This window comes from Polyodon spathula, chromosome 19 (genome assembly GCF_017654505.1).
Source record: "Polyodon spathula isolate WHYD16114869_AA chromosome 19, ASM1765450v1, whole genome shotgun sequence".
NCBI classification, from domain to species: Eukaryota; Metazoa; Chordata; class Actinopteri; order Acipenseriformes; family Polyodontidae; genus Polyodon; species Polyodon spathula.
The window spans coordinates 5,347,573-5,370,059 of NC_054552.1; the positions used below are offsets into that span (position 1 = coordinate 5,347,573).

General features: G+C 35.4%; 2 protein-coding genes across 4 annotated transcripts in view; both read left to right on the plus strand.

Annotated features, from left to right (window-relative positions):
- Positions 1-4,316: 4,316 nt before the first annotated feature.
- Positions 4,317-7,908, plus strand: olfml1 (olfactomedin-like 1). The gene is made up of 3 exons (XM_041218111.1): positions 4,317-4,627; positions 4,911-5,196; positions 6,397-7,908. The coding sequence occupies exons 1-3, from the start codon at positions 4,502-4,504 to the stop codon at positions 7,182-7,184; spliced, it is 1,200 nt and encodes a 399-aa protein (XP_041074045.1). The 5' UTR covers positions 4,317-4,501; the 3' UTR covers positions 7,185-7,908.
- A 2,540-nt stretch (positions 7,909-10,448) lies between these two features.
- Positions 10,449-22,487, plus strand: part of ppfibp2b (PPFIA binding protein 2b) — a 60,492-nt gene continuing 48,453 nt past the window's right edge. Inside the window, exon 1 of one of the 3 annotated variants that reach the window (XM_041218396.1) lies at positions 10,449-10,640. The gene's annotated coding sequence lies outside the window, so the exon portion shown is untranslated. The remainder of the gene's footprint in view (positions 10,641-22,487) is intronic. The other 2 variants (XM_041218397.1, XM_041218398.1) reach the window with 2 other exon arrangements.

Consider the following 22,487-nt stretch of genomic DNA (forward strand, 5'->3'; position numbering starts at 1 on the left):
GTTGTTTCCCAAGAAGGAGACACACATGCAAGCTTGGCCAGTTGGAGTTCAATCAAATTGTTTCAATGTCAGGGGACAATTCAGACTGGTAATGGTACTGGTGGTGAATACATTGATCACTATTGGGGGCCAGTTCATCTCTGATCCCAAGTTAAATAGTAAACTCATTTTTAGAATTTATAATTACATTCTATTATGAGTTTACATTCATAGGTAATTATAACTTGAAACAAATCAACTAATGTGGAAGGCTATTAAAATATCTAAAAAAAAAAAGTCAGTACTGTAGCCATAAAAAGTCCTACCACACAATACAAAGAAAACTACTGTACTTAACCAACTGTGTTATATTTAGGTTACAAAAGCTGGACTAATGGTACTCGGGTATTCATTTCTATAATATTATTTATATAATCACAAATATAAATTGTATGAATGAAGCACTACCTCTTTTTCAGAGATGGAAAATATAATTTATCAAATAAAAATTGCTATTGGTGGCATTGGGCTCGAATATGCTCATTTCCGCTGAATTACATTGTATGCAGAAAGCAAATAAATAAATAAATAAATAAATAAATAATGCTTTAATCTGATCATTTACTGTCTCAGTAGGATATGAAAAGAAATACTACCTGGCAATAACATTAATGAATATCTATTAAGGACAAATACCAAATACCAAAATCCTGCAAGACAAAAACAAATAATAATAATATTCTGTAAATGCCAAAGCTTACATTTTATATTTTTATGGACAATGGGGACCAGTTTACGAAAGGGCACTAAACGTCATGGTGCATGATAATTACTGTGCACATTAACGATTTCTGTATTTGCTATTGCAATTTTATTAATTATCATGTGAAATAGCGGGCATATTATGGCATATAAAACGCTGTGAATGTAGAAGCCATACGGCAACTTTCACGCGAATTGATTGGCTCTTGTAATGCTTTATTTGCACATTTCCCTACAACTTATTGTTATATATATATATATATATATATATATATATATATATATATATATATATATATATATATATATATACACACACACACACACACACACACACACAACATATTTCTTAATGTATTTTATAGTGCACAAATAGGCAGCTATAACTAGAAGCAGCTTTCCTAGAACACTGACAAAAACACTCAATATCACTCAATATTTAACTTATATTTAACAGCACTGAAAAAAAGGATACGGACAAGCTGTGGACATGTGAAATATTAAACAATACTGCTATGAAATGTACCTTTTATGACTTCTGGCATTTGGCATTATTTTGTGGCAAACTTGATAACAATGCTTGTTACGTGTTCTAATTCTGCAACTTTTCCACACAATGCCTGTTGATGCAGAATCCAGTGTAAGAAACTTGGTACTTTTTCTTTAATGTTTTCCAGCACTATTACTAGTGCTAACCAGTCCACTCTTTTGTCCAGTCATGTGTTGTAATCCCAGTTTGTTTCTTCCAAGGTAATTCTGCACTGTCCATGGCTTCTTGAAGCTAAAACCTCCAACTACTTTTTTTGCTACTGATTTTAAATTTTATACAAAGTAAAATAAAGAGTTTAAACAAGCCTTTGCTTCACTATCCTAATCAAAATCATGTGTGCTGTGTGCGTGAGGAAACGAATCCTGTGTGCTGTATTTATGGCTGTTTTACTATCTCTGTGAGCTGTGATTGGCTTAATGGGAATGTCACTTGTACAATGCAGACTGCACATGTTGAATATCCATGTTATATTAAAGAGGAGGGTTTAAAATAATTCCAAAATGATACAGTACAATGCAATTTTGTGTATGTATTGAAGGAGAAAGGAAAAAGCCATATATATTAAAATTAAAAGGTAAGCAGTGCAGTTTCACTTTACGTTGCCTCTGCTTGTCCCCTGCTGAGTTCTGTGTCTGTTGATCGCTCATTTTCAGTCAATGTAAGCCACCTCCACTTTGACAATAAGCTACTGACCAAAAGATATGTCTGGACCGCTGGGGCTTGTGATATCACAGTGGTCATGGGTAAGTCGCTGACATTATCGTGCACATTAAATTATCGCTCACAACACCTGTAGCGTGAATGTTATAGTATGTAAATTAGCCAAATGCTATGTACATAAATTAATGCATTCTCTGTTAGTAAATGGGGTAGTAAATTTTGATTTATCAAGCACGTTAGGCTCACTTCTTTATGTGAACACTAACTCCAAATTTAGTGCACTTTTGTAAATGAGGCCCAATGTCTGCTTCAGGCTAGGTTATTATTATCTTCAATGCTGTGCCCAGCATCTATGATGTATTTTAACTAAAATCTGGTATCTAATTCCAAGAAAAACATTTATGCCAAAGGCGGAAATTTAAACAAACGCTACCTGAATGAAATGTGTTAATGAAGAATGCGCTTGCATTAACACTGCTGTACTAGGGTTTAAAAATAGAAGGGGGTAATCTCCTTCTGTAAGTCTACCTGCTGCAGGTGATATTTGAAAAAAGGAACTCAGTATTATGTCATTTTAGAAAGAAATCTCCCAGGCAGTATCTAGAGTATTCTACCATGTGACCACTGCATTTAACTGGGGCTATGTGTTAATGAAAATGCCATTGTTCCTCTTTGCATGCAAGGCCTTACTTCAGAAAATATAATTTGAAACACTGTAATGAGCATTATCTTACACTGCCCCTCTGTGGGCTTGTATCAAAAGGGTTTAATAGGGAAGCAATTCTTGTCAGTATTAATGTCTGATTCTGTCTATCTGCACAGTAGACCTTTTGTCCACTTGTTGGTGCAGAGAGGCGAAATTTGTGCAGAAGGGGGATTCATTTTAGATAGGGCACCACTGTTACTGTCCTATTGTACATGTTACTATGAGATCATGGTTAAAGTCAGCATCACTTTTACTATTTATCTGTGGTGGAATCATAGTCAGTCAACAGCTATGTAGTCACTATTAATATACAGGCATATATATATATATATATATTTTGCTAGCTGTTAAGATATATAGATTATATTCCGGTACTGTATGTAGACACTTTTGAATGGTCTCTTTCCACCCATCATGTTAGAACATGAAGAAGATACATTTTCTTTTTAGCACTACTGTACAGTGTCTAATGGTATGGATGAAGCTTTCATGTTACATTACTGACTGGGCACACTCACAAAATAAGTTAGCATGTTTTACTATCTGTATGCCTTCTGTTGTCTTTTTTTGTCTGTTTAATTAAAATTGTAAATTATTGGCAGGACTGCCCTGGCATTGCAAAGTTATTAGCCAAAACATTTGTCATCTTGAAAAAAATCCCAGAAAAAACACATATACTGTATATAACTCCCAGAATGCCACGGCAGTGAGCCAGAGTGGGGTTCACCTGGCTCCAGCCTGTAATGATTATTACCTGCCTGCAATTAGCAGACTGGTATTTAAACCAGGCTGGTGCCAGGTGAACCCTATCCTGGCTCCTTCCCATGGACCATAAATTTGGTCCTGGTCCACTTTGCAGTCGATTTAAAAGGGTACCGTAAGACCCCAAACTCAGGACGTCGAGGGAGAAACCTGATGTTAAAAGAGGAAAGAGGGAGATCTCCTGACTCAGGACATATAATTATACTTATAATTTTTCCTTCTGTCACTATATATATATATATATATATATATATATATATATATATATATATATATATATATATATATAGGTTATGGAATGTTCTAATAGTTCTAACAGCAGAGATTCAACTGTGCAATGCCAAATTGCCTCTATTGTCAAGAATATAAATTGAGTTCACCCAAACTGTCTTCCTGATACAGGAAATCTATTGGTTTAAATTCCAAAGGATTTTTTTTTTTTTTTTGAAAGCTTAAAAATGCTAGAATCATACTCTCAGAGTACAGTTTCTCACAAACCATTTGACATTTTGTGCTTTCTTCATAACAGTATGTTACAAGTTTATTTTTTAATTTTTTTTTGTTTATGCATAGTAATTACCTGGATTATTGTACAAGATTTATCATCTCATATGTTTTTGTGATCTTCAGTGCTTACACGTGCTTTATTAGCACTGTTTGATGAAAAGGAAAACATGATCTGCTTTAGTTTTTGATGTTCCAGTATCATATATAATTACACAAGAAGCTTACAGATGGGGCCAAACTTCACAGCTGCACTTAATCTTTAATAATGAAGGTAGACGTGTTTGTTTTTATGGGAGTTTTTCAAGTTACCATGACTCACAGTAAGACATCTGGTTTAGGTTAGTAGCTGGAAAGACCTGACTGCTGCTGGAAAGAAATATCATTTGTATTTACTGGAGAAAAGAGCTAGTATGGAGTGAAAAACAAGCTTCCAGATGCTTGATGATTTATAAGAATTCACTAATATATTGCAACATCATATTCTTAAAATTACTAGGACGATTGTTAAGTGTAATGCTAATTATATCGTTTTTTACATTTCTTTAAAGTACTTTGTGAGAGACTCCAGATCAATTATGGTCAACTGTTATCTAAAGCTGTTAAGAGTTTTACTCTTAATTCAAATATTTGGTAAAGCCCAGCGTATCACTCAAGATGTCATCATGATGCAGTACTTTGAGAGACGAATTGCACAGCTGGAAGTAAGTATTGGTCTTAAATTTTTAAATAAAAGATAATCATAAATTGTAGCAGGAAAATGTTTGGTTATTTAAAAAAAAAAAAAAGAGCCTGTTATAAAGATAATACAAACCTTCAGAACATAAGTTATGTGTCTTATGCAATGTCCCAAAATATTAATGAGCACTTCTTCTTGAGAAATTCCTTACAGCTGCATTAAATTAATATTCCACTACCAGAAAACGTTCTACAAGGATTATGTTTTATATAAATGTATTTATTTATGTGGTTTTATGCATACAACAGGACAGGCTGATAAAATGTGACCAAGATCTTATGAAATATGTGCGAGAACTCTACGACTTTTCAAAAGAATTCAGGAATCGTCTGGATGCTTTAAATGCTGACAAAACTGAGTTTAAGAACGATGTGGTTGATGTGGTGACAAGAGTGGAGAGGATCGAGAGGGACATCGACTACTTGGAGTCACAGACACCAGCTCAAGCCTGCGTGGAGGTGGATGAGAAACTACTGGAGCAGCAGGTTAAAGAGACAGAAGCCAAGAGAAAGGCCAAGCTCAAACTGGTTGCAGGTACGAGTCTGAAAGAGTAAGAATCTGCAGCAGAAAACATTTTCTGCCTGTTTTATTCTTTTTATTTTTACAGTGTTTAAAATTGCCGCTCACCATGATAGCTAGATCACAATCAGCAACGCAGGTGTTAATAGCACACCCAAAAAGTAGAGATATAGTGGGACAATAAGTTGTTTGGAAGTTGCAGATGCTAAAGAGTCCTTGGGAAAAGCCTTAATTTGTAAGAAATATGAAAAGGGAATTTGGGTTCCGGCTGTCCTACAAGTTTTTAACTATAACTAACATGGTTGAAATCCTGACTATCCATACAAGTACTGTAAATACATATTACTATTATAGATGTTCACATCAAGCAAAAAAATCCACCCTGTTGGCTTTGCATACAGTGCTGCTTTGTTCTCAGAAGCATGTGCTACATGGTGCAGACTTTTATATGAATGCAATCCAAGGCAGTTTTCTAAAAATGTTTTATTATAGGTGCATATGTTAAGTGCCATCAAGAGTAATGCCCAGATAACAATACAATAATTTAAGGTCTACCATTGATTAATGTCAGTAATTACAGAGGTTGTATAGTACATTCCACTACTTGTGTGTTAAAAAGTTCTCTAAGCTTTCAGCAAATATATCAGCAGTACCACTATAATAGGTCTACATTCCTGGATATTTCTATTAATATTCTGTTAGTAATCTCCATAAAGCAGAATTCATGTTTGCAATGTACTTGTACATTGACAAGAAAATAATGCTTATTATAAAACACATCCATAGTAAATTAATTAAAAAAATAAAAAACAACCATACATACAACAAGCAATACAACTTTCCTAATATTCCACCAGTGACTTGATACTTGAGTTGTTCCGCTTAAAAAATAATGTTCATTTGGGTTTAAAGAGCTATTATTTGTATGTTGATGTGTTCTGTACATGTATGCATGTTGAAGAGTTGTATTTATCGCATTACCTTTATTTGATTCTCTGATGTTAAGACAATTAAGACATTCAAAGCAGTAATTCTTCTAGCCTAAGGTCCCTGCTTATCACATGTTTTCTTCTGTTCAAGCTTCAGTAATGAACCCTGTTAAGGATTTTCCTAAAGAAGTTTAAAAGTCTACAGAAAACCAAGATATACTTTATTCACTCGGGTCACATAGCTGGCATGCTGATGGTTTATTAATATCTTTTGTTTCATGAATAGATTGTGATGCTATGCTGGCGAGTATCAAGTCACTAAAGATTGTTAAAAAAGCAGGAGACGTCCATGGTTCTTGGTTGAAAGACCCAGCCCGGGAATCTCAGAAGATTTATTTTTTCAGTGGGACTAAACAAGATGTTTTTTTAGAATTTTCAAGCATGAAGGCATTTACTGAAACCAATTATATGCAAGCAGCCCGGAATATTACTCTTCCTTTTTTCTGGAAAGGAACTGGCCACGTTGTATACAATGGCTTTTTGTATTTTCACAGAAACGACTCAGTAAACGAGATCATAAAATATCACATAAGGAATAAGACCGTGAGCGACCGCATGCTGTTGCCAGGGGCTGGGAGGGTTCCTGTATACCAGCTTTCTCCATACACCTTCATAGACCTGGCAGTGGATGAGCAAGGCCTATGGGCCATACATGCAGACCCTAATACAGGTGGAAATATAGTGATCACCCAGATAGACCGTGCAAGCCTGGCAGTGGAGCACAGCTGGGACACAACCTGCACCAGCAAGGATGCTGAAGCTGCTTTCATAATGTGCGGCACTCTCTATGTTGTTTATAACTCGGACTATAGGGGGCGATCGAGAATACAGTGTTTGTATGATGTGTATGATATGATAAGCAGTGAGGAGCCTCCTGTTCTCTATTTTCCAAAACGCTACGGTAGCCATTCTATCATGCACTACAACCACAAGGAGAAACAGATTTACTCTTGGGATGAAGGGCACCAGATCATTTATAGAATGTCCACTAAGAAGAAATTAGAAAATCCATAATCTGAAACAGTCTTAAAGACTGCAAATTCAGAGCATTGACAAATAGATCGATGCCTGGCATTGCTGTCACATTAAACTGGTCTGCAGCTGAGTGAAAGTTAGTCAAGCTAAATAAACAGCATCATAAATGGAGATGATAGAACAAAATATAGTAGTAATAATACCAAAATACATCAAAACACTGTATTTACAGACTTGATTTCCAGTTTGGAGAACTCAGATATAAATATTTGTAAATACAGTGTATGGGCATATCGTATACCTTTACATTTCCAATTTAGCCCAACCAATCTATAATAATTGATTTATGCAGGTCATTGTATCCAACGCATACCTGCTAAATTGTTTTTTGTGATGACAGACTGGCTTATACATTGCATGGTTTTAGAACCTATTTCTGTTATTTAAAATATCACCAAGATGGTTCGGTGCAGAAAAAGCTTTCGAATTTGTAGGCCACAGCTAGATAAAATCTTGACAACATTTTTTTTTAATTCTAATAATAATACAAAAAGCAAAGCTGGCTTTGCTTTGATTGCTAGTTGATTATAAACTATAAAACTTTGACATGAAATTACACCATGTATCTGGTTTTGAAGTTTGAATGTAGTATGTTTAAAATGAGAAAGTTTGAACTATTATTAGTACATTGTATTGACCGGTAGGTTAAATTATATTCAGAAGTGCCTTTTCTGACAATATCGGAATAAAATATGAAGCAATATTTTTTCTGTATCTGTCTTTTGTATTGGCTCTCGTTTAGAACATCACTAGATTTACCTTTGTCATACAGCCTGATCAAAAATAAACACCTGTGGATACAGTTCTAACCCTATGAAGGAACTGTCAATCACTCTCTGTATACATCTCTGTGCTCTTCCACCCACACAAGACTGGGCTGTCTCTGCAGGATGTTTTATTACCAGCTTGTTTTACCAGCTGAACAGAGAAGAGACAGTGCACCCAAATAAAATGCAATAAAAACAAAACCCTACTATGCAGTGGAGTCTAGAAAGCATGTCCTAGTAGAGAGACACACAGAAAGCACCTAAGGATGAGCTTGTCAAAAGAAGAAAGCTTACAGCATATCCTCATTTTTTAATAACCATGCGATCAGAGAACACTCATGTGTTAATCAAAATGCCCTAATCTAGTATTAGTATGAAGTAAGCCATGGTCTACAATCACTGTTCTGTTGTGTAAGTATATCTCCTCTGCTTTATTTTAAGTGGCATGTTTTAAAAAATAATAGCTACACATATTCCATAAGTTGGCTTTGATTTGTATGAATCCCTGATCTAGAAGGTTTAGGGAGAGCACTTGCAGCTGGGCAACATCTGGATGGCTTTTGGTTATTTTATAAGTGCCACATTGCATGTTGCATGGCACATAAAGATCTAATTGCTTTTATGTAATGATACAGCCACTACTGTTGTATCGTGGGGATTCCACCTGTTTCTCAACAGGTATACTGCTTTTATAGCTCTTTAATTGTGAATAAAACTTTAGGAAATATTCACCATGTTCCATTCTATTGAGAGTGCATCAAATGAATGTAAACATATATATATATTTTTTTATAGTGGAATATGTCCTTACTAGGGAAAATGAATTCAAAGAGCTCTAATGAATTGAACTTCCTTCTAAAGAATCAAAGGCATGCTACAGTGTACCCAGTACTCTGCAGTGTCTGCACAGAATTTTAGGAGAACTTTTGTGTCTGGAACACTGGAAATATAATGGGCTTCATAGACTCCAAGCCCATGATTTTCAGGGAGCTATTCACAATGTTCATCCATACTACTAATTGCTTTTAAGAAGTATCTGTCAGCAGGAATTTAAAAAATCCATTCATTAATGTGTTGATTTCAAAACAAGAAATGCTATCCTTCCCTCACCTTTACAATTGAGTACCAATTGGAAGTGAATTTACCTCTCATCTGGTGCACTGACATATTTACCGCTGTACTGTCATTCCGAGAGGATAATGCACTTCCAATCAGATTAAGGTATATATTATTAATAGGGTATCTGCACACCCCTATTAATAATATATACCTTAATAAAGGTATTTGTAATTTAGAGAACTTTGAGCTACACATCCCTCATTGAATTGAGCCCAGTGTATTCATAATATTCAGACCACTTAATTGCTCGTTTTTAGTACAACAAAAGCCCAAAGACGTTTAATTTGAAAACTGGTTGCACTTGCACGCATCTCTCAGAGTACAGTGAATTTGAAACAATAAAGTTTCTGAAAAAGAGGAACTGGCTAGGAGAAGTCCTGAAGATCCAGTAGTTACACAACAAGGCACTGCCCTCGTTCTCCACTTGAGGGAGACAGGTGGCCTGTTTTTAATATCTATGATTTACTTAATTATAGCATATGTTTTTCGATGGTGAGAATAATGTTAACATTGCACAAAACGCTCAGATATCGTCCATTTGCGTATAGGCACACATTAAGCTTAGATCCGACTGGTCTACAGTACATCCGATACAGGGGATACCCGTGTTAAGTTTCTCTTGTGTTTCATGAGCTGTGACAGAACATGCAATTTGTAGGATTTGGTTAACTGCGATGTAGACAAGTAATAGCAAGCACATTTTTGATTGGAGAAAGTGTGTCCCTGCAGTTTAAATGACCTTTGGAGATTAGCAAACAGTACAAGGTCTAACAAAGAGAACGCACAAAATGCTCAACTAGGTAATATTAAAAACCCACAAAAAAAATACATAAATAAATAAATAAATAAATAAATAAAACATCGTACGCATTCACCAGATGTCGCTGTTTAGACCAAAAAAAAAACAAAGAAAAAAAAAGAAAAAGTAAGAAACAATGGAGAGAAAAGTTGTTGGCTTTTTTTGTTTTTTGAATTTAGAAATTGCATGCCTGCATTGCATAATCGGAATATATTTTAAAACAGACCGCAATCTACATTGCAAAGCCATTGTACTAGTTCAGAAAATTAAGAAAGCAAGTTTTTTTACATGAATTTACATGAGAGTTGATTTGTTATTGGCCACTAGCAAATTAATGTTTATGTGACAAACGTAAATTGATGTGACATACAGCAGTGAAGCTTTAGCCATTGGAAATAAAAGGTCCTCTCTTCTAAGCATCGCAACATAAGACTGCATGCACTAAGCACAACAGAGCAGTCAGCAATGCTGTAGTAGCCCTGTTGTTTGCAGCAGCACATGCATTGTACTGTGGTGGACGCCTCTTTAATCACATGACAGGTAATTTGACAGACTGCACTTCATCGAACTATGGCGACAACCACTCGCAGTGGGACCAGAAATAAGGCTCTGCAGACTAGAATACCGACAGGAAAAACTATAGGAGTTGCAAACAGAAATAAAAGCTGCACTTTTTTTTTTTTTTTCTTGAATCAGTTGTCTTCTGTTGCTGTTATTATAGTCAATTTAAGAAAAATAAGTGAAAGTAAGGTAAGTGAATTAAGTTACATTATCATAATAGGCATCTGTAAATGATGACTTTTGTGATACATTTTATGCTTTCATTACGGAAAACAGTTTCTCCAGGGAACTTTAGCAGACTTGAAGTAAAATAAAATTGTGTGTGTGTGTGTGTGTGTATACGTGTGTGTACACACAATACATGCACCAGACACTGTAACATTGTCTTTCGTTTTCATAGTTCAAAAAAAGGTTCAAACAGGATGCATCTATATTTTATTAAATATAATTTAATATATATATATATATATATAGCCGCTGATTGAGGTCTCTGTGCACTTCCTTTAAAGTTGGAATCGTTTTGAAAACTGTTCCTGTACGGTATGAAATGATATACCTGTCGCTTTCAACTGCTTCGGCCAGTCCCTTAAAGGGACATTACTGTCAAACTGTATGCATAATTTGTTTATCCGATAATGTTATGAACAGGTGGCGGAAAATAACTTCATAGATAATTAACACCTTTTCTAGTCGAACCGAGGCTCGTAACAGAATTCTAATAGACAAAATAGAATGTGATCTATACACTCACTGCCCTGGGGCTTTACCTTGTTACTAAAACGTACCATAGTATAGTAATTGTACTATAACTTTGAAATGGCAAGTAATTATGAGTTTAAGGGTATAGGAAAGGTTAAATTGTATGGAGTTAAATAATTGTATGAGAGTATTAAGTAATGGGGAATTGCCCTTGTGGTCTGTGTTACTGGATTTTGCATTGTGTGGCCCCTTGTTTGCAGAATATTTATACAACTGGGTAAGAGGAAGTGGTACGTCGTGGATATCCTTCCACTTTTTGCTTTATTTTCCATTGTGAGTATTATAGGTCATTTTACAGTGTTTTTGGTATTGAATATTTCATACTATACTATACATTAAAATTCTAATAGAAAATTCAGCTGCTTTTGTTTTGTCAAAAAATGTCCTAATTTTAACTTGCCTACTGTAGGCATTAAAAAAAACGAAGTCTCTGTACAAAAAGATATCTGCAATTCTCCTCTTAACATATTATGTACATGTGGTAAGTCCAAACACATGACGAGGCACGTTTAAAAAGGTCGTATCACGTATCCTGTTGTGAAGTAGCTTGCAGACACAAATTAGCACAACTTCTTAAGAGTATCAGAATATATTTGTGTTCTAATTGACTTTGGATTGTGGGGGCTAATAAAGGCTAAATTTTGGAAACCACCTTCCCAAATTTGATAAAGCTTTGCAAGGACATTTGTTTCAAGAATTCCACATACTGTCTGCACTTATCATGTACTGTATAATTTACATATAATTTACAGCATCTTTTACATCAATGAATACTGCATTTTCATTTATTTTTGTATTAAAGGATATCACTAGGTTAAAAACTGATATGTACTAATCACACTTCTTATTTACCATATCCAGGGAAATGGAGAACCTTTGCACTAGTTTGACATTGATTATTTAGGGCATTTGACATTACACTGGAGGTCATGTGGTTTAGCAATAGCATAAAGCTGACCTTACACTGCTGTTACTTTTCATGATAAGAGTAATTATATTTGTATGACTTTACAGTCACTTCACAGTCTGGGATGTTAGCCAATTGTAGATGTACAGTAGATTCAATTGTTTAAAGGCAGATAAAGCTTTAGAATACTAAGGGTCCTTTATGAAAGTTACATAGAAAGAATAAGTATATATTTCCCCTAGCAATTGCCTACAGTACCACGTGGATGTCTATTCATCTGTGCTGAACAGTGGCAGATAAATACATAAAGTCTCAAAGTCTTAATAATTTAAACTATGGCAGTATATAGATCAGCCACCGTTAAGGTACATTGAATACAGCCTGCAGTATCTGCCTTTTACAAAATGCACCTATTATTAATGTTTTCAGGGAATCAAACTGTAGCTTTAATTAGGAACTGAAGAGTTACTCTGAATAATGTTCCCATATATCCTGTTGTGTGTGTGTGTTTTTTTAAAAAATAATGCTTGACATTGACTCTGGAAAACGATTTACACTTCAGGGCACTTTTTCTCAAATTATGTTTTAATGCCCTGCCGGAACTGTCATTTGAGATAGTGGAAGTGAGTGTGTAAGGCTGCAGACATTATTTGTGGAAATGTGTTGTGAGACCCTGGAGTTATTTGGTGCAGTACAGAATAAGAAAGGGACTGTTTGTTTGTTTTTTTTTTCCTATGTATGTTTCCTTTTATCTAAGATACAATTAAATATTGAATAATTGACAGCTGGGATTGTGTATAATTCCATCTGATGTTTAAAGCCCATTACTACAAAGTGGAAAACTAAAAATAAATAGTAACAAGCTTTGAAAGTCAACTTGTTACATATCAGAGAGCAATGTCAGTGCCATGTTTGTGTACATGAGAGCTTAATATAAGGATTCAGGGAGCCTAGGAATCCGTTTACTGCAGAATAACACAGAAAAACGTGGATTTTCTATGATAACACGGAAAAATTTCTATGATGGGAGGAGCTTTTTGTGTTTGTTTGATAATAACAAAATCAATACACATATAATATATAAACATCAACACAGATAACTTTGCTTTAAATTTACGTATAAATACCTGTCTGATAAAACTGCTTCCAGTATTTCAAGTTCAGTTTTCTTCAGTCAGTATCCAGAGCTGTACAAAAATGCCGAAAACAATAAAAATCACCCTTAAAAAAGGGGTCAACGAGTTTGGCAAAGAAGAATTTTACGTCGATGGTACTGTGCTGTTTTGTACTTCAGGCAGCAAGGCTGTAAATTACACTCATAGGCAGACAATTGTAGAACACACGGGAAGCGCTAAACTTAAATTTAACGAAAGGGACTGTAAACAAGATGAGGCCGAAACAGCAGGGCCTTCGAATGCACTGAAACACACCACTGTGTTTGAATCATTTCAGCGTCTTACAACCGCCAAAGAACAGCGGGAAACTGTTGTTTCAGATTTTGTTAAAATGTGTGTAAAAGCTGACTTTCCTCTGTACAAAGTGGATCAACTGAGAGTTTGAGATTTTTTGAGCAAGCACATTAGAGAGGTGGTGCCATTCCGAAGTCAGGCCAATTGTAGCTATTTTAACAATATGAACATAAATAACATATTTTATGTAATCGAAGAAACTACAAAATGGTGTCGCTAACGACAACTGGAACAGGGTTCTCCCCAAGAATTCTGTACATCTGGGCGGCAGAACATTATAGCTTAAATATATAACACAACAAAGAATTTGAATAATGTGTTGTCTTTAGGGTTATTGGAGTTAACAAAAGCAAAAAACGGTAACCTATTCACTTCTTTATTAGCTTATTTATTGAGCTTATTGCTTCCTTTAAATTGTTTTCTTCATGTTAAGTTTTCAAGACATTTTGTTAAGGCACATCCATTTTAGTTTGTCGCTGTTCTACATTTTTTTTCGTTAAGTACTGTATCTGGAAAACTACAAAGTAGTATGTAATTCAGAAACATAACATTATTTAGCAGGTTTAATTTGACTTTATGAAGCAAAATGAGTTAATTGTACAGGGAGATGCAAAACGTTTGGCCATAGCTGTATCTATACATAAAATAATTATTTTCGTTTCTGACAATATTTAGTTCAGTCACACTTCCTTTTAAACTCTTGAAGAGGAAGTAGGCCTAACTTTCAGAAAGCTTTGTGGATACCCATAAGTCAGGTCCAGCATGAACAAGCAAAAAAACAAACAAACAAACAAAAAACAAAGCCATCAGAAAACAGTATTATGATAGCTTGTGTTTAAATACAAAACATATAGTGCCGTTCTAATGTAACACTCTGTGACTAGCTATGCCTTTCTTCCTTTACTAGGTATGTATTTGTTTTCATGTATTTATTCATTCTTTTTTTAAGGGTCAGGAATTTGCACTGGAAAGGAGAATTACGAACATGTTGAAGTATTAAGTAAAGTATGACTGTACTTACATAATCTCATTGCTTACTCTGTGCAATTTCAAAGAACAGTAATTCCACTTGATGGCTTAACACTGTTATTATACCATATAACATATTGTGTCACTAACATTACACTTGGAAAAGTAGATGCTGACATTTTGGATAGCTAAAACATTTCAGTTACAGGCTGTAGAGATATAATAATAATAATAAAAAAAAACAGGTTTGGCATTGAATGGCTAGCTCAGGGTTCTTTCAGGATTTCTGCATTTTAAATGTAGCCTAATAACTTGAAGTGAGCTAGTAAAAGATTAATTGAATCATGATTGCACCAACGTTCTCAAAGTCGTCTTGCAACGTGACTGTAACTATTTAAATGGTACTGCTTTGCGTTTGTATCTGTTAGAGGTTACTGTACCAGGAGAAAGGGTCAAGTGCATGCCTTTTTAAAATTGTAAAGTGTCAATCACATAAAAAAGCCTCATTAAATTAAACCTTGTGGGGAGTGATGGTGTTCAGGTGTTTATAATATAGTGGTGAAACCAAGTAAAATAAAGATTTACAAAATGTAATATGTAACTCATGAAATACAATGGCTCTCAAAAGAGGTCATTGCTTCATCCAATATTTGGATATAAAATCCAAGATTTTAAGGAATGTGCAAATAGTTTAGTAAACACTCAGTAATCTTCAGGCAGGCTTCCTGTGCAAAGTACAAGGGTATGTTTTGGTAACCAGCTATGATGGTAATCTACAACTTGAAGCTAACAAAATAATCGTTTCTCAGAACCATGGTATTGTGAGCTAATTCCCAGTGACTAGTTTTTGATACGGAAGTATTTAGGGCCACAGCTGTACTGTTAACTACAGTGGCTCTTGAGGTCATGTCAAAAAAGACATCATTGAAATGTGTTATGTCGAGATCACAAGATACTGTTCAGCAACCAAATTGTCCCGTGCATTTGGTGTCTGGTAAATGGATATGTCACTGTAATTTAGATTTTACATAGAATGCTATGACTGGAGGATCTAAAATAAAATCTCTTGACCTTGTTGCAAATGCTCGTTTTTGCTAACGTCTGTGGTATAGCTCAAGCTTAAAATGAGCTGACAGGCAGATTCCAGTTCATGAACTGTTGATTTAAAGGGGCAAGCCTGCTGATTGCAGCACACGTAAAAGCAGTAGATTAAAACAAGTTTGCAGCTGGTGTGATTTTCAAAATGAGCACCAGATTTACAGACTGTTACTGCTTAGCAAGATCATGTATTACAAATATTGAATAGTTTTTTTACCGGTTAACTGTTTCATAGATTTCAATTCAAAACCTAGGAAAATCTTGCAAGAGCAATTGCATATTCTATCAAGCTGGAATGGCATCATGATAGCTACTGTGTGGCTGGCGCTTGTCAACCAAATGTGACCCTAGTCTTTGGAAAAGGTTCATAGGTTCAAAGGTTCACGTTTCTAGCAGGTAAACCTGCCTTGCCACACCCTGCACACAGTCAGAGCATGACATATACAGTAAACAGCAATGCCCATGATTGAGGATGCTGTGAGATGTGCTGAGCAGTTCCACATGGTGTATACTAACAGGTTCTGGGCAAGTGATACAGCATGCATGCGTAACCATGTTGCAAATATTTTTAGAGTTAAAGATCTTAGCTTCTAAAACAACACATGCTTGTTTTTCCGACAACACAGTTACTGCTGCTGCTGGTGAAGAGTCTGCTTGGGTAAGTGTGATGCCATAACAGTGAATGTCCTTCAAGTTATCATAGTGAAAGAAATGTGCTGATGGGTGTTAGTGAAAGCTGGTATTGCACAACACTGACTGCTAGCTAGTTTGCGTTTTTAAATAAGGACAAAGCAAAATGCAAATTGACAACCCCCATCATTCATGCCTGCCTGCCTCACTAGTGATTATCAAGCTGATTACAGTACTATACAATATCTCTCTTTGTGTGATTTCACTTTTTTAGGGGTTGGTAATCAGACACAGGTTCCTCCTTAAAGAGTTAGTAGCAGGGTTCTGAAAAATATAGCGCTTTACTTCCCCACGTGTTGCTGCAACTGTTTAAATATACCTATCATTTATCTTTTCATTGTTAAAATCCTGACAACTTTTTACACTTATAACTTTAAAGTCTGTTTCAAAGCTATTTTCTAAATGGCGACACTAGTGCACTGGATTTGAGACTGTCCTCTAAATCACCGCAGGAAGAGAGATTAAAAAAACAAAACAAAAAAAAAATAACAAGTGCTCTGGCTTTTCTGTTCCATACTCATTGGATCATTATTGCTGTGTTACCTGTTTGACAATGAGTGCAATAATCCTTACACCATCAGTTCACTAAAGCAGTCATTTTGAAAAGAGCTTTGAAACAGAGTTTAAAGTTATAAGTATAAAAAGTTGTCTGTATGTCAACAATTTAAAATGGCAGGTGTGTTATTTAAACAGTTGTAGCAACACGTGGGGACGTATAATGCAATATTTTTCGGAACCCCGCTACCTACTCTTTAAGAGTGCTTGTGCATATTTTTCCACCTGTATTTATTTAGCTGTGCATGCCCAGATGAGTCTCAGGCTTCTGTAAGACACTAGTGTACTGTATGTTCTCTTCTGGGCATTTATTTATAAGGATTGGGCTAACTAACTAAGCCATGGAAGACCAGGATCACTTGGCCCCAAACATTTTCTCCGAAATTACATTTGTACCCTGTAATTGAATCCCCCTCCACTCCAGTTAAAGATTGGGTTTGTGGTTTCTCTAGTTACATGCACCGTTAACCAAGCTATTTCGCCTTTGCATTTTGCGGTATCCGCCAAGACAATCCTCTGTTATCGTAGGATATTCTCTGTGGTGTTGTTGCATCTCTGACACATAAAGAAGTGCCACATATAACAAAACTTCATTAAGTTTCAAAGTCTTTTCTTAACCAGGAACAGATGCCAACAAGTGCTGCACAAGACCCTCATTAACCTCTGATAATTGTGTTTTTACTTGTTTTCTAAGTGGCCGAGTGACTGTGATTTGTGGAAGTAATATTAGACCTAATACAACTGATCAAAATACTGTATAATAAATACATGTTGTTTTTTTATTATTGTTACAGTAGAGAAATGATCTCACACTGCTAGGACTTATCTATTTAATTGCAGTGTTGTAAGAACTCTTTCAGCAAGCCCTTTCTGTTTGTGTTTCATGATCTACCGTTCAAATAATAGGAATCTCCCATTTCCCTGGTGTTGCATTTAGTCTAGATATGCTATTTGTAAGGGGAGCTTTTATCTGGATAACCACAAGGGGAATTGCATTCAGCTAAAAAGCTCTTTGAGTTACTCATTAGCACCATCACCTTCCAGCACCAGATACTGTGTTACAAATACTGTACAGTGATATATATCGGATAGTCTGTGTCATTATGCAAACTCATTCTTAATAAGCATTTTTAACTCTGGGACATTCTGGGAAAGTCATTCTTAAAACTGAATTATGTTTGATTGAGTTATATACTGTCTTGATTGCTTACTTATACAGTAGTTACCCCTAGTATTCATAAAAGAAAGTAAAGGCTGATGTGGAGTTCTTCATCTAAAAAAGCCCCCCTCCCCATCCTTTTTATCAGTTTCAGTCCCAGTTCTTAAATCGTGTCAGAGGTTTTCAGTTTAATGAAGCCCAGAAACAGACACTGAAGTACAAGTTGGGACCGTCTAGCAGTAAACTGATAGCACTGTCAAGCAAGTGCCATTCATGATGTCATTAATCTGTATACTGATAACAGCAGAACCCAATATAGCCTTGTGGCTCTGAATACCACAGCCCTGTTGCAAACTAATTTGCAATGCAGGGCCGGCTATATTATTCATTGGCTGTCAAGGGCTTATGGGAAGGGTCTGACATGATCTCATTGTTCACAGACTAAAAGGAAAATTTACTTGTTTCAGGATTTCACAGATTACAGACATGCATGTCAGTAAATTGCTACTGCAAGTATTGTATTGTATAAATGTCAACATTCTTTGGAAGGAAGAAGATCATTCTGTCTGGCACAGCCACGTCAGCTTGTACTAGAAATCAGTGTCACTGCCAACAATGGATGATGTGAATAAGAAAAGAGGTCATATTTGTTGTGGGTAGATTTTAAAAAGGTACTGTTAGTCCTTGTATGCCTATTTTAATGATCTAAAGTGGCAGATCTAAATGCTGCTGCCAAGGGCTTATTTATTCATATCATAAATTATAAAGAGATCTGTGATAGAGCAGGGATAGAAGTTTATGGGTGCAAGTATTAAGAACCACCACTGTTTAGATCCAGATTTTACATTATACCAACTGCTTGTTGGTACTATAACCAATAAAGAAGAGTTTCATGACCGTCGTGCTTCATTTAATAGAAAAAGGGCTTTAACCAAAAAAAAAAAAAGCCAAAAAAAAGCCCAAAAAACCCAGTCTTGAACAAAACAAACTATGATACTGCCCTTAAAGTTTTGTGATTGTTTGGTTGTTTACAAAAGTGTTGCTATAAAGAGTTTCCTCACTCCAGCTTGTGAACTGTTATACGCAGGGGTTAATGTGAATTTCAGCAGTTGTTTTGTTTACTTAACCACATTGAAATAGAGAAACATTCTTCAATTCCTGTGGCTGTTTTTAAGGCTTGCTTTTTTTGTGCTGTGCTTTTGTAGGACAGTTCTTGGAAACCGTACCACTTTTAACCTCCTCTGTCTGAGAAAGATTATACTTTAGTATCAAAACAAAAATGAGAAAAAATAAAACAAAATGAATAGTATCAAAACAGAAAGTCTCATGGTAACTGTAACAGACCTCAGGGGTTAATTCTCATGGACACATGTGATTCATGCTGTTTTACTTTAAAAAAAAATAATAACACATAGTGAACACCAGTAAAATGTTTTTATTTTCAAAAAGAAAAATAGCATTTAAAAAACTGACAAGATGTCAAGTAGAGGAACAGTTGACTAATTCCTTCGTCATAGTAAGCTCCGACAGATGTCCGCAATTTTATATCTGTTGAATAGTGGAAGTATTGTACTCTGCATAGTGGAAATGTGCTATAAGACTCTGAACAGTTTAAACTGTTTATGCATAGTTATAAATAAAAAAAGGAGGAAAATGAGTTTTGTTCAAAATCCAATGCCAACTAAGGATAGTGGTGCAAGGATAATCTGATAGTATTATTGCCTAACCCTAACCCTAACCCTAACCCTAACCCTAACCCTATGCTTGAAGCAACTGAGACTGAACCAGCACTGGTCTGCCTTTATTCTGCATTTTTATTCTGATCTTGCAGAACCGAAGTACTGAAAACAAATCTCATTGGCATTGATTGGCCTGTCGTAGCAGATTCTCTTTTTTCTGTTGTCTGTGTTTTGGAGACAGCAAAGGAATGTGCAGAGTCACGTGAAGTGACTTTAGAACTGTACAGCAGTTTACCATTTTTACATCTGCATGGTGTTTCCATAAGGGATTAAAGAGTGAGTATCAGGGCTCTGAAAAAAATAGCGTTATGTGTCCCCACGTGTTGCTACAACTGTTTTTAATAATTGTTCTTTTCATTGTTAACATCCTGACAACTTTTTACACTTATAACTTTAAACTCTTTTTCAAAGCTCAAAATGGCTGCTCTAGTGGACTGGGGTTTGAGATCTGTCCTCTAAAGTAGAAATCACTGCAGTAAGAAATTACAAAAAAATAAATAAATAAAAAATAAAAAACATAACAAATGCTCTGGTTTTTCTGTTCCGTACCACATCATGAATCGTTATTGCTGTGTTACCTGTGTGACAATGTGGTCAAGAATCCTTACACTATCAGTGCACGAGAGCAGACATTTTGAAAGGGCTTTGAAACAGACTTTAAAGTTATGAGTGTAAAAAGTTGTCAGGATGTTAACAATGAAAAGAAAAAATGACAGGTACGTTATTTAAACAGGAATCCTCTACTTACTCTTTAAAAAGGATATGCGATTGAATTAAACTTGCATACAAATGAAGCTGTTAAAGTGCTGAGATCTTGTAATGTTAGTAATGTAATATACAGTATTGAGCAACTTGATTGAATGTAAATGAGATTTGTTTTTATTCACATTTATTTTCTCTAAATCTGAGTGTTGGTAACGTGGGGAATAAATGAACAGAACCAGCAATGGGATTTCCCTTAAGCAGAGCATTGATTTAATTTGATGTGCTTATTCTTTATAAATCTCTTAAAATGGGGGTTAATCAATCTGCTGTATGAATTTGACAGTACTTTCTGCTTCTTAAAATTCTGTTTGGCAAGTAAACTGCTGCATTTGGCATGTGAAGTGCATGCAGCACAGGGCAATGCCCGTTCTACTAATTCACATCTAAAAAACAATGACAGAAGAGGAATCTACAATAACAATAGAAGAGGGTACAGTATATCTCATTTTTTGATGATAAAATAGTGTACTTTTAAGCTATGCACAGGAAACAAAGACATTCGTCTCACAGTAGCTAAAACCATTCATGCCGTCATGAAGCTAACAGCACTGTACTTAGTATGCTTTTGCAGTATACTTTTTTTTTTTTTTTTTTTTTTTAACCAGGGTGCAAAGGGACAAACTGATTAAAACCATACACTATCCAAACACAATGTTCCTCCATGTTTGGGTAACTTAATTAGGCTATTCATTGATGTTCTGTTTGTATTTGTGACATTAATTCCACGAGAATGGTTGAGTCAAGATATTTGTTTTGCAATGTGTTGTAACTGCACTTCCAGCCAGTTTATGCAGAATATATTGCGATAAACAGAGGGTAGTGTTTGTGTTTTGGCAGAAATCCTGAAGCATGTAAGTAAACCAAGACTGTATACTTACTTGTAACAAACCTCAGAGACTGGGCATGTGGAGTCCTTTGGGGACAATTTTAACAAAGCTTCAGATGAAAGATAGGTATCTTTTACTGCTTTGTTACTTGTGTAATAAAATAGGTCAAGCGTTTTTGGCAATGTAGAGTAATTGTGCGGAGGCATTTTCTGTTAAGAAAATGTAATTTTGTAACCAGGATACATCAACATATCAAGTAGTCGTTTAATACGGTACAGTATACAAATTGATCATTCCTCTGCCTTTCTTGGTATTAGTGACAGTGGGAAACCACAAAAGGGGCTGATCTGCTGTAACTACCCACTTTTTATAAGGCAGGAAAGCAGACTTTCTGAGCAACTAAAGGAATTTTCCAGCAACTTTGCAAAAATAGAAGAGCTGACAGTGTGTTGAAAACCAGAAGGGCAGGGTGGTGGTGGAGAAACAAGGAGTGCGTCCTCATGGGCAAGTAGAAACAGGTTACATGATTGACACTGGTTTGGTGACAAAGAAAATAGCTTGGGAGTAACTGTGTGAAAGTAGAAGATGTCGACTTTGTATTGTGCTCTTGAAATATTTTCAAATGAAAAACATTTTTCATCATGTTAGTTAATTTCTTTTTTCTTTGTAATAACCATCATTACGGTACTTATAAAAGTATCATTAAGCTTTTTAATAAAAGAAGATCATTTATAACGTACTCCTGATTTATGAGATACAGTATCAGGTCCCGTAATGAAAACAGTAAAGATGTTTCAGTTAATTACAATGATTTGTTACCCTGAATGTGTTTAGTCTGTTTTTTTAAGTGCAGTGCTAGTATTTACCCAGATGTGTTGTACAATGCAGCAAGTGTTATGTGTATTACGATGTGTAAAAGCTACTGTGCATACAACACAAATAGCAGTAAGCACAGTTTCTAAGTCACATGCATGACAGTGAAATGAATGGCTTATTCTTCTTTGTCGAGCACTAACTGAACAGGGTGATATTCTCTTTACATGATGCACTATATGGAGGTGTGCATCCTGACGTATGACAAAAAGCACTTGTAACCCAT

Coding starts and splice junctions, on each gene's coding strand:
- olfml1 (XM_041218111.1), top strand. CDS start 4,502: ATGGTCAACTGTTATCTAAAGCTGTTAAGAGTTTTACTCTTAATTCAA. Junction 4,628..4,910: donor GACGAATTGCACAGCTGGAA/GTAAGTATTGGT, acceptor TGCATACAACAG/GACAGGCTGATAAAATGTGA. Junction 5,197..6,396: donor CAAGCTCAAACTGGTTGCAG/GTACGAGTCTGA, acceptor TTTCATGAATAG/ATTGTGATGCTATGCTGGCG.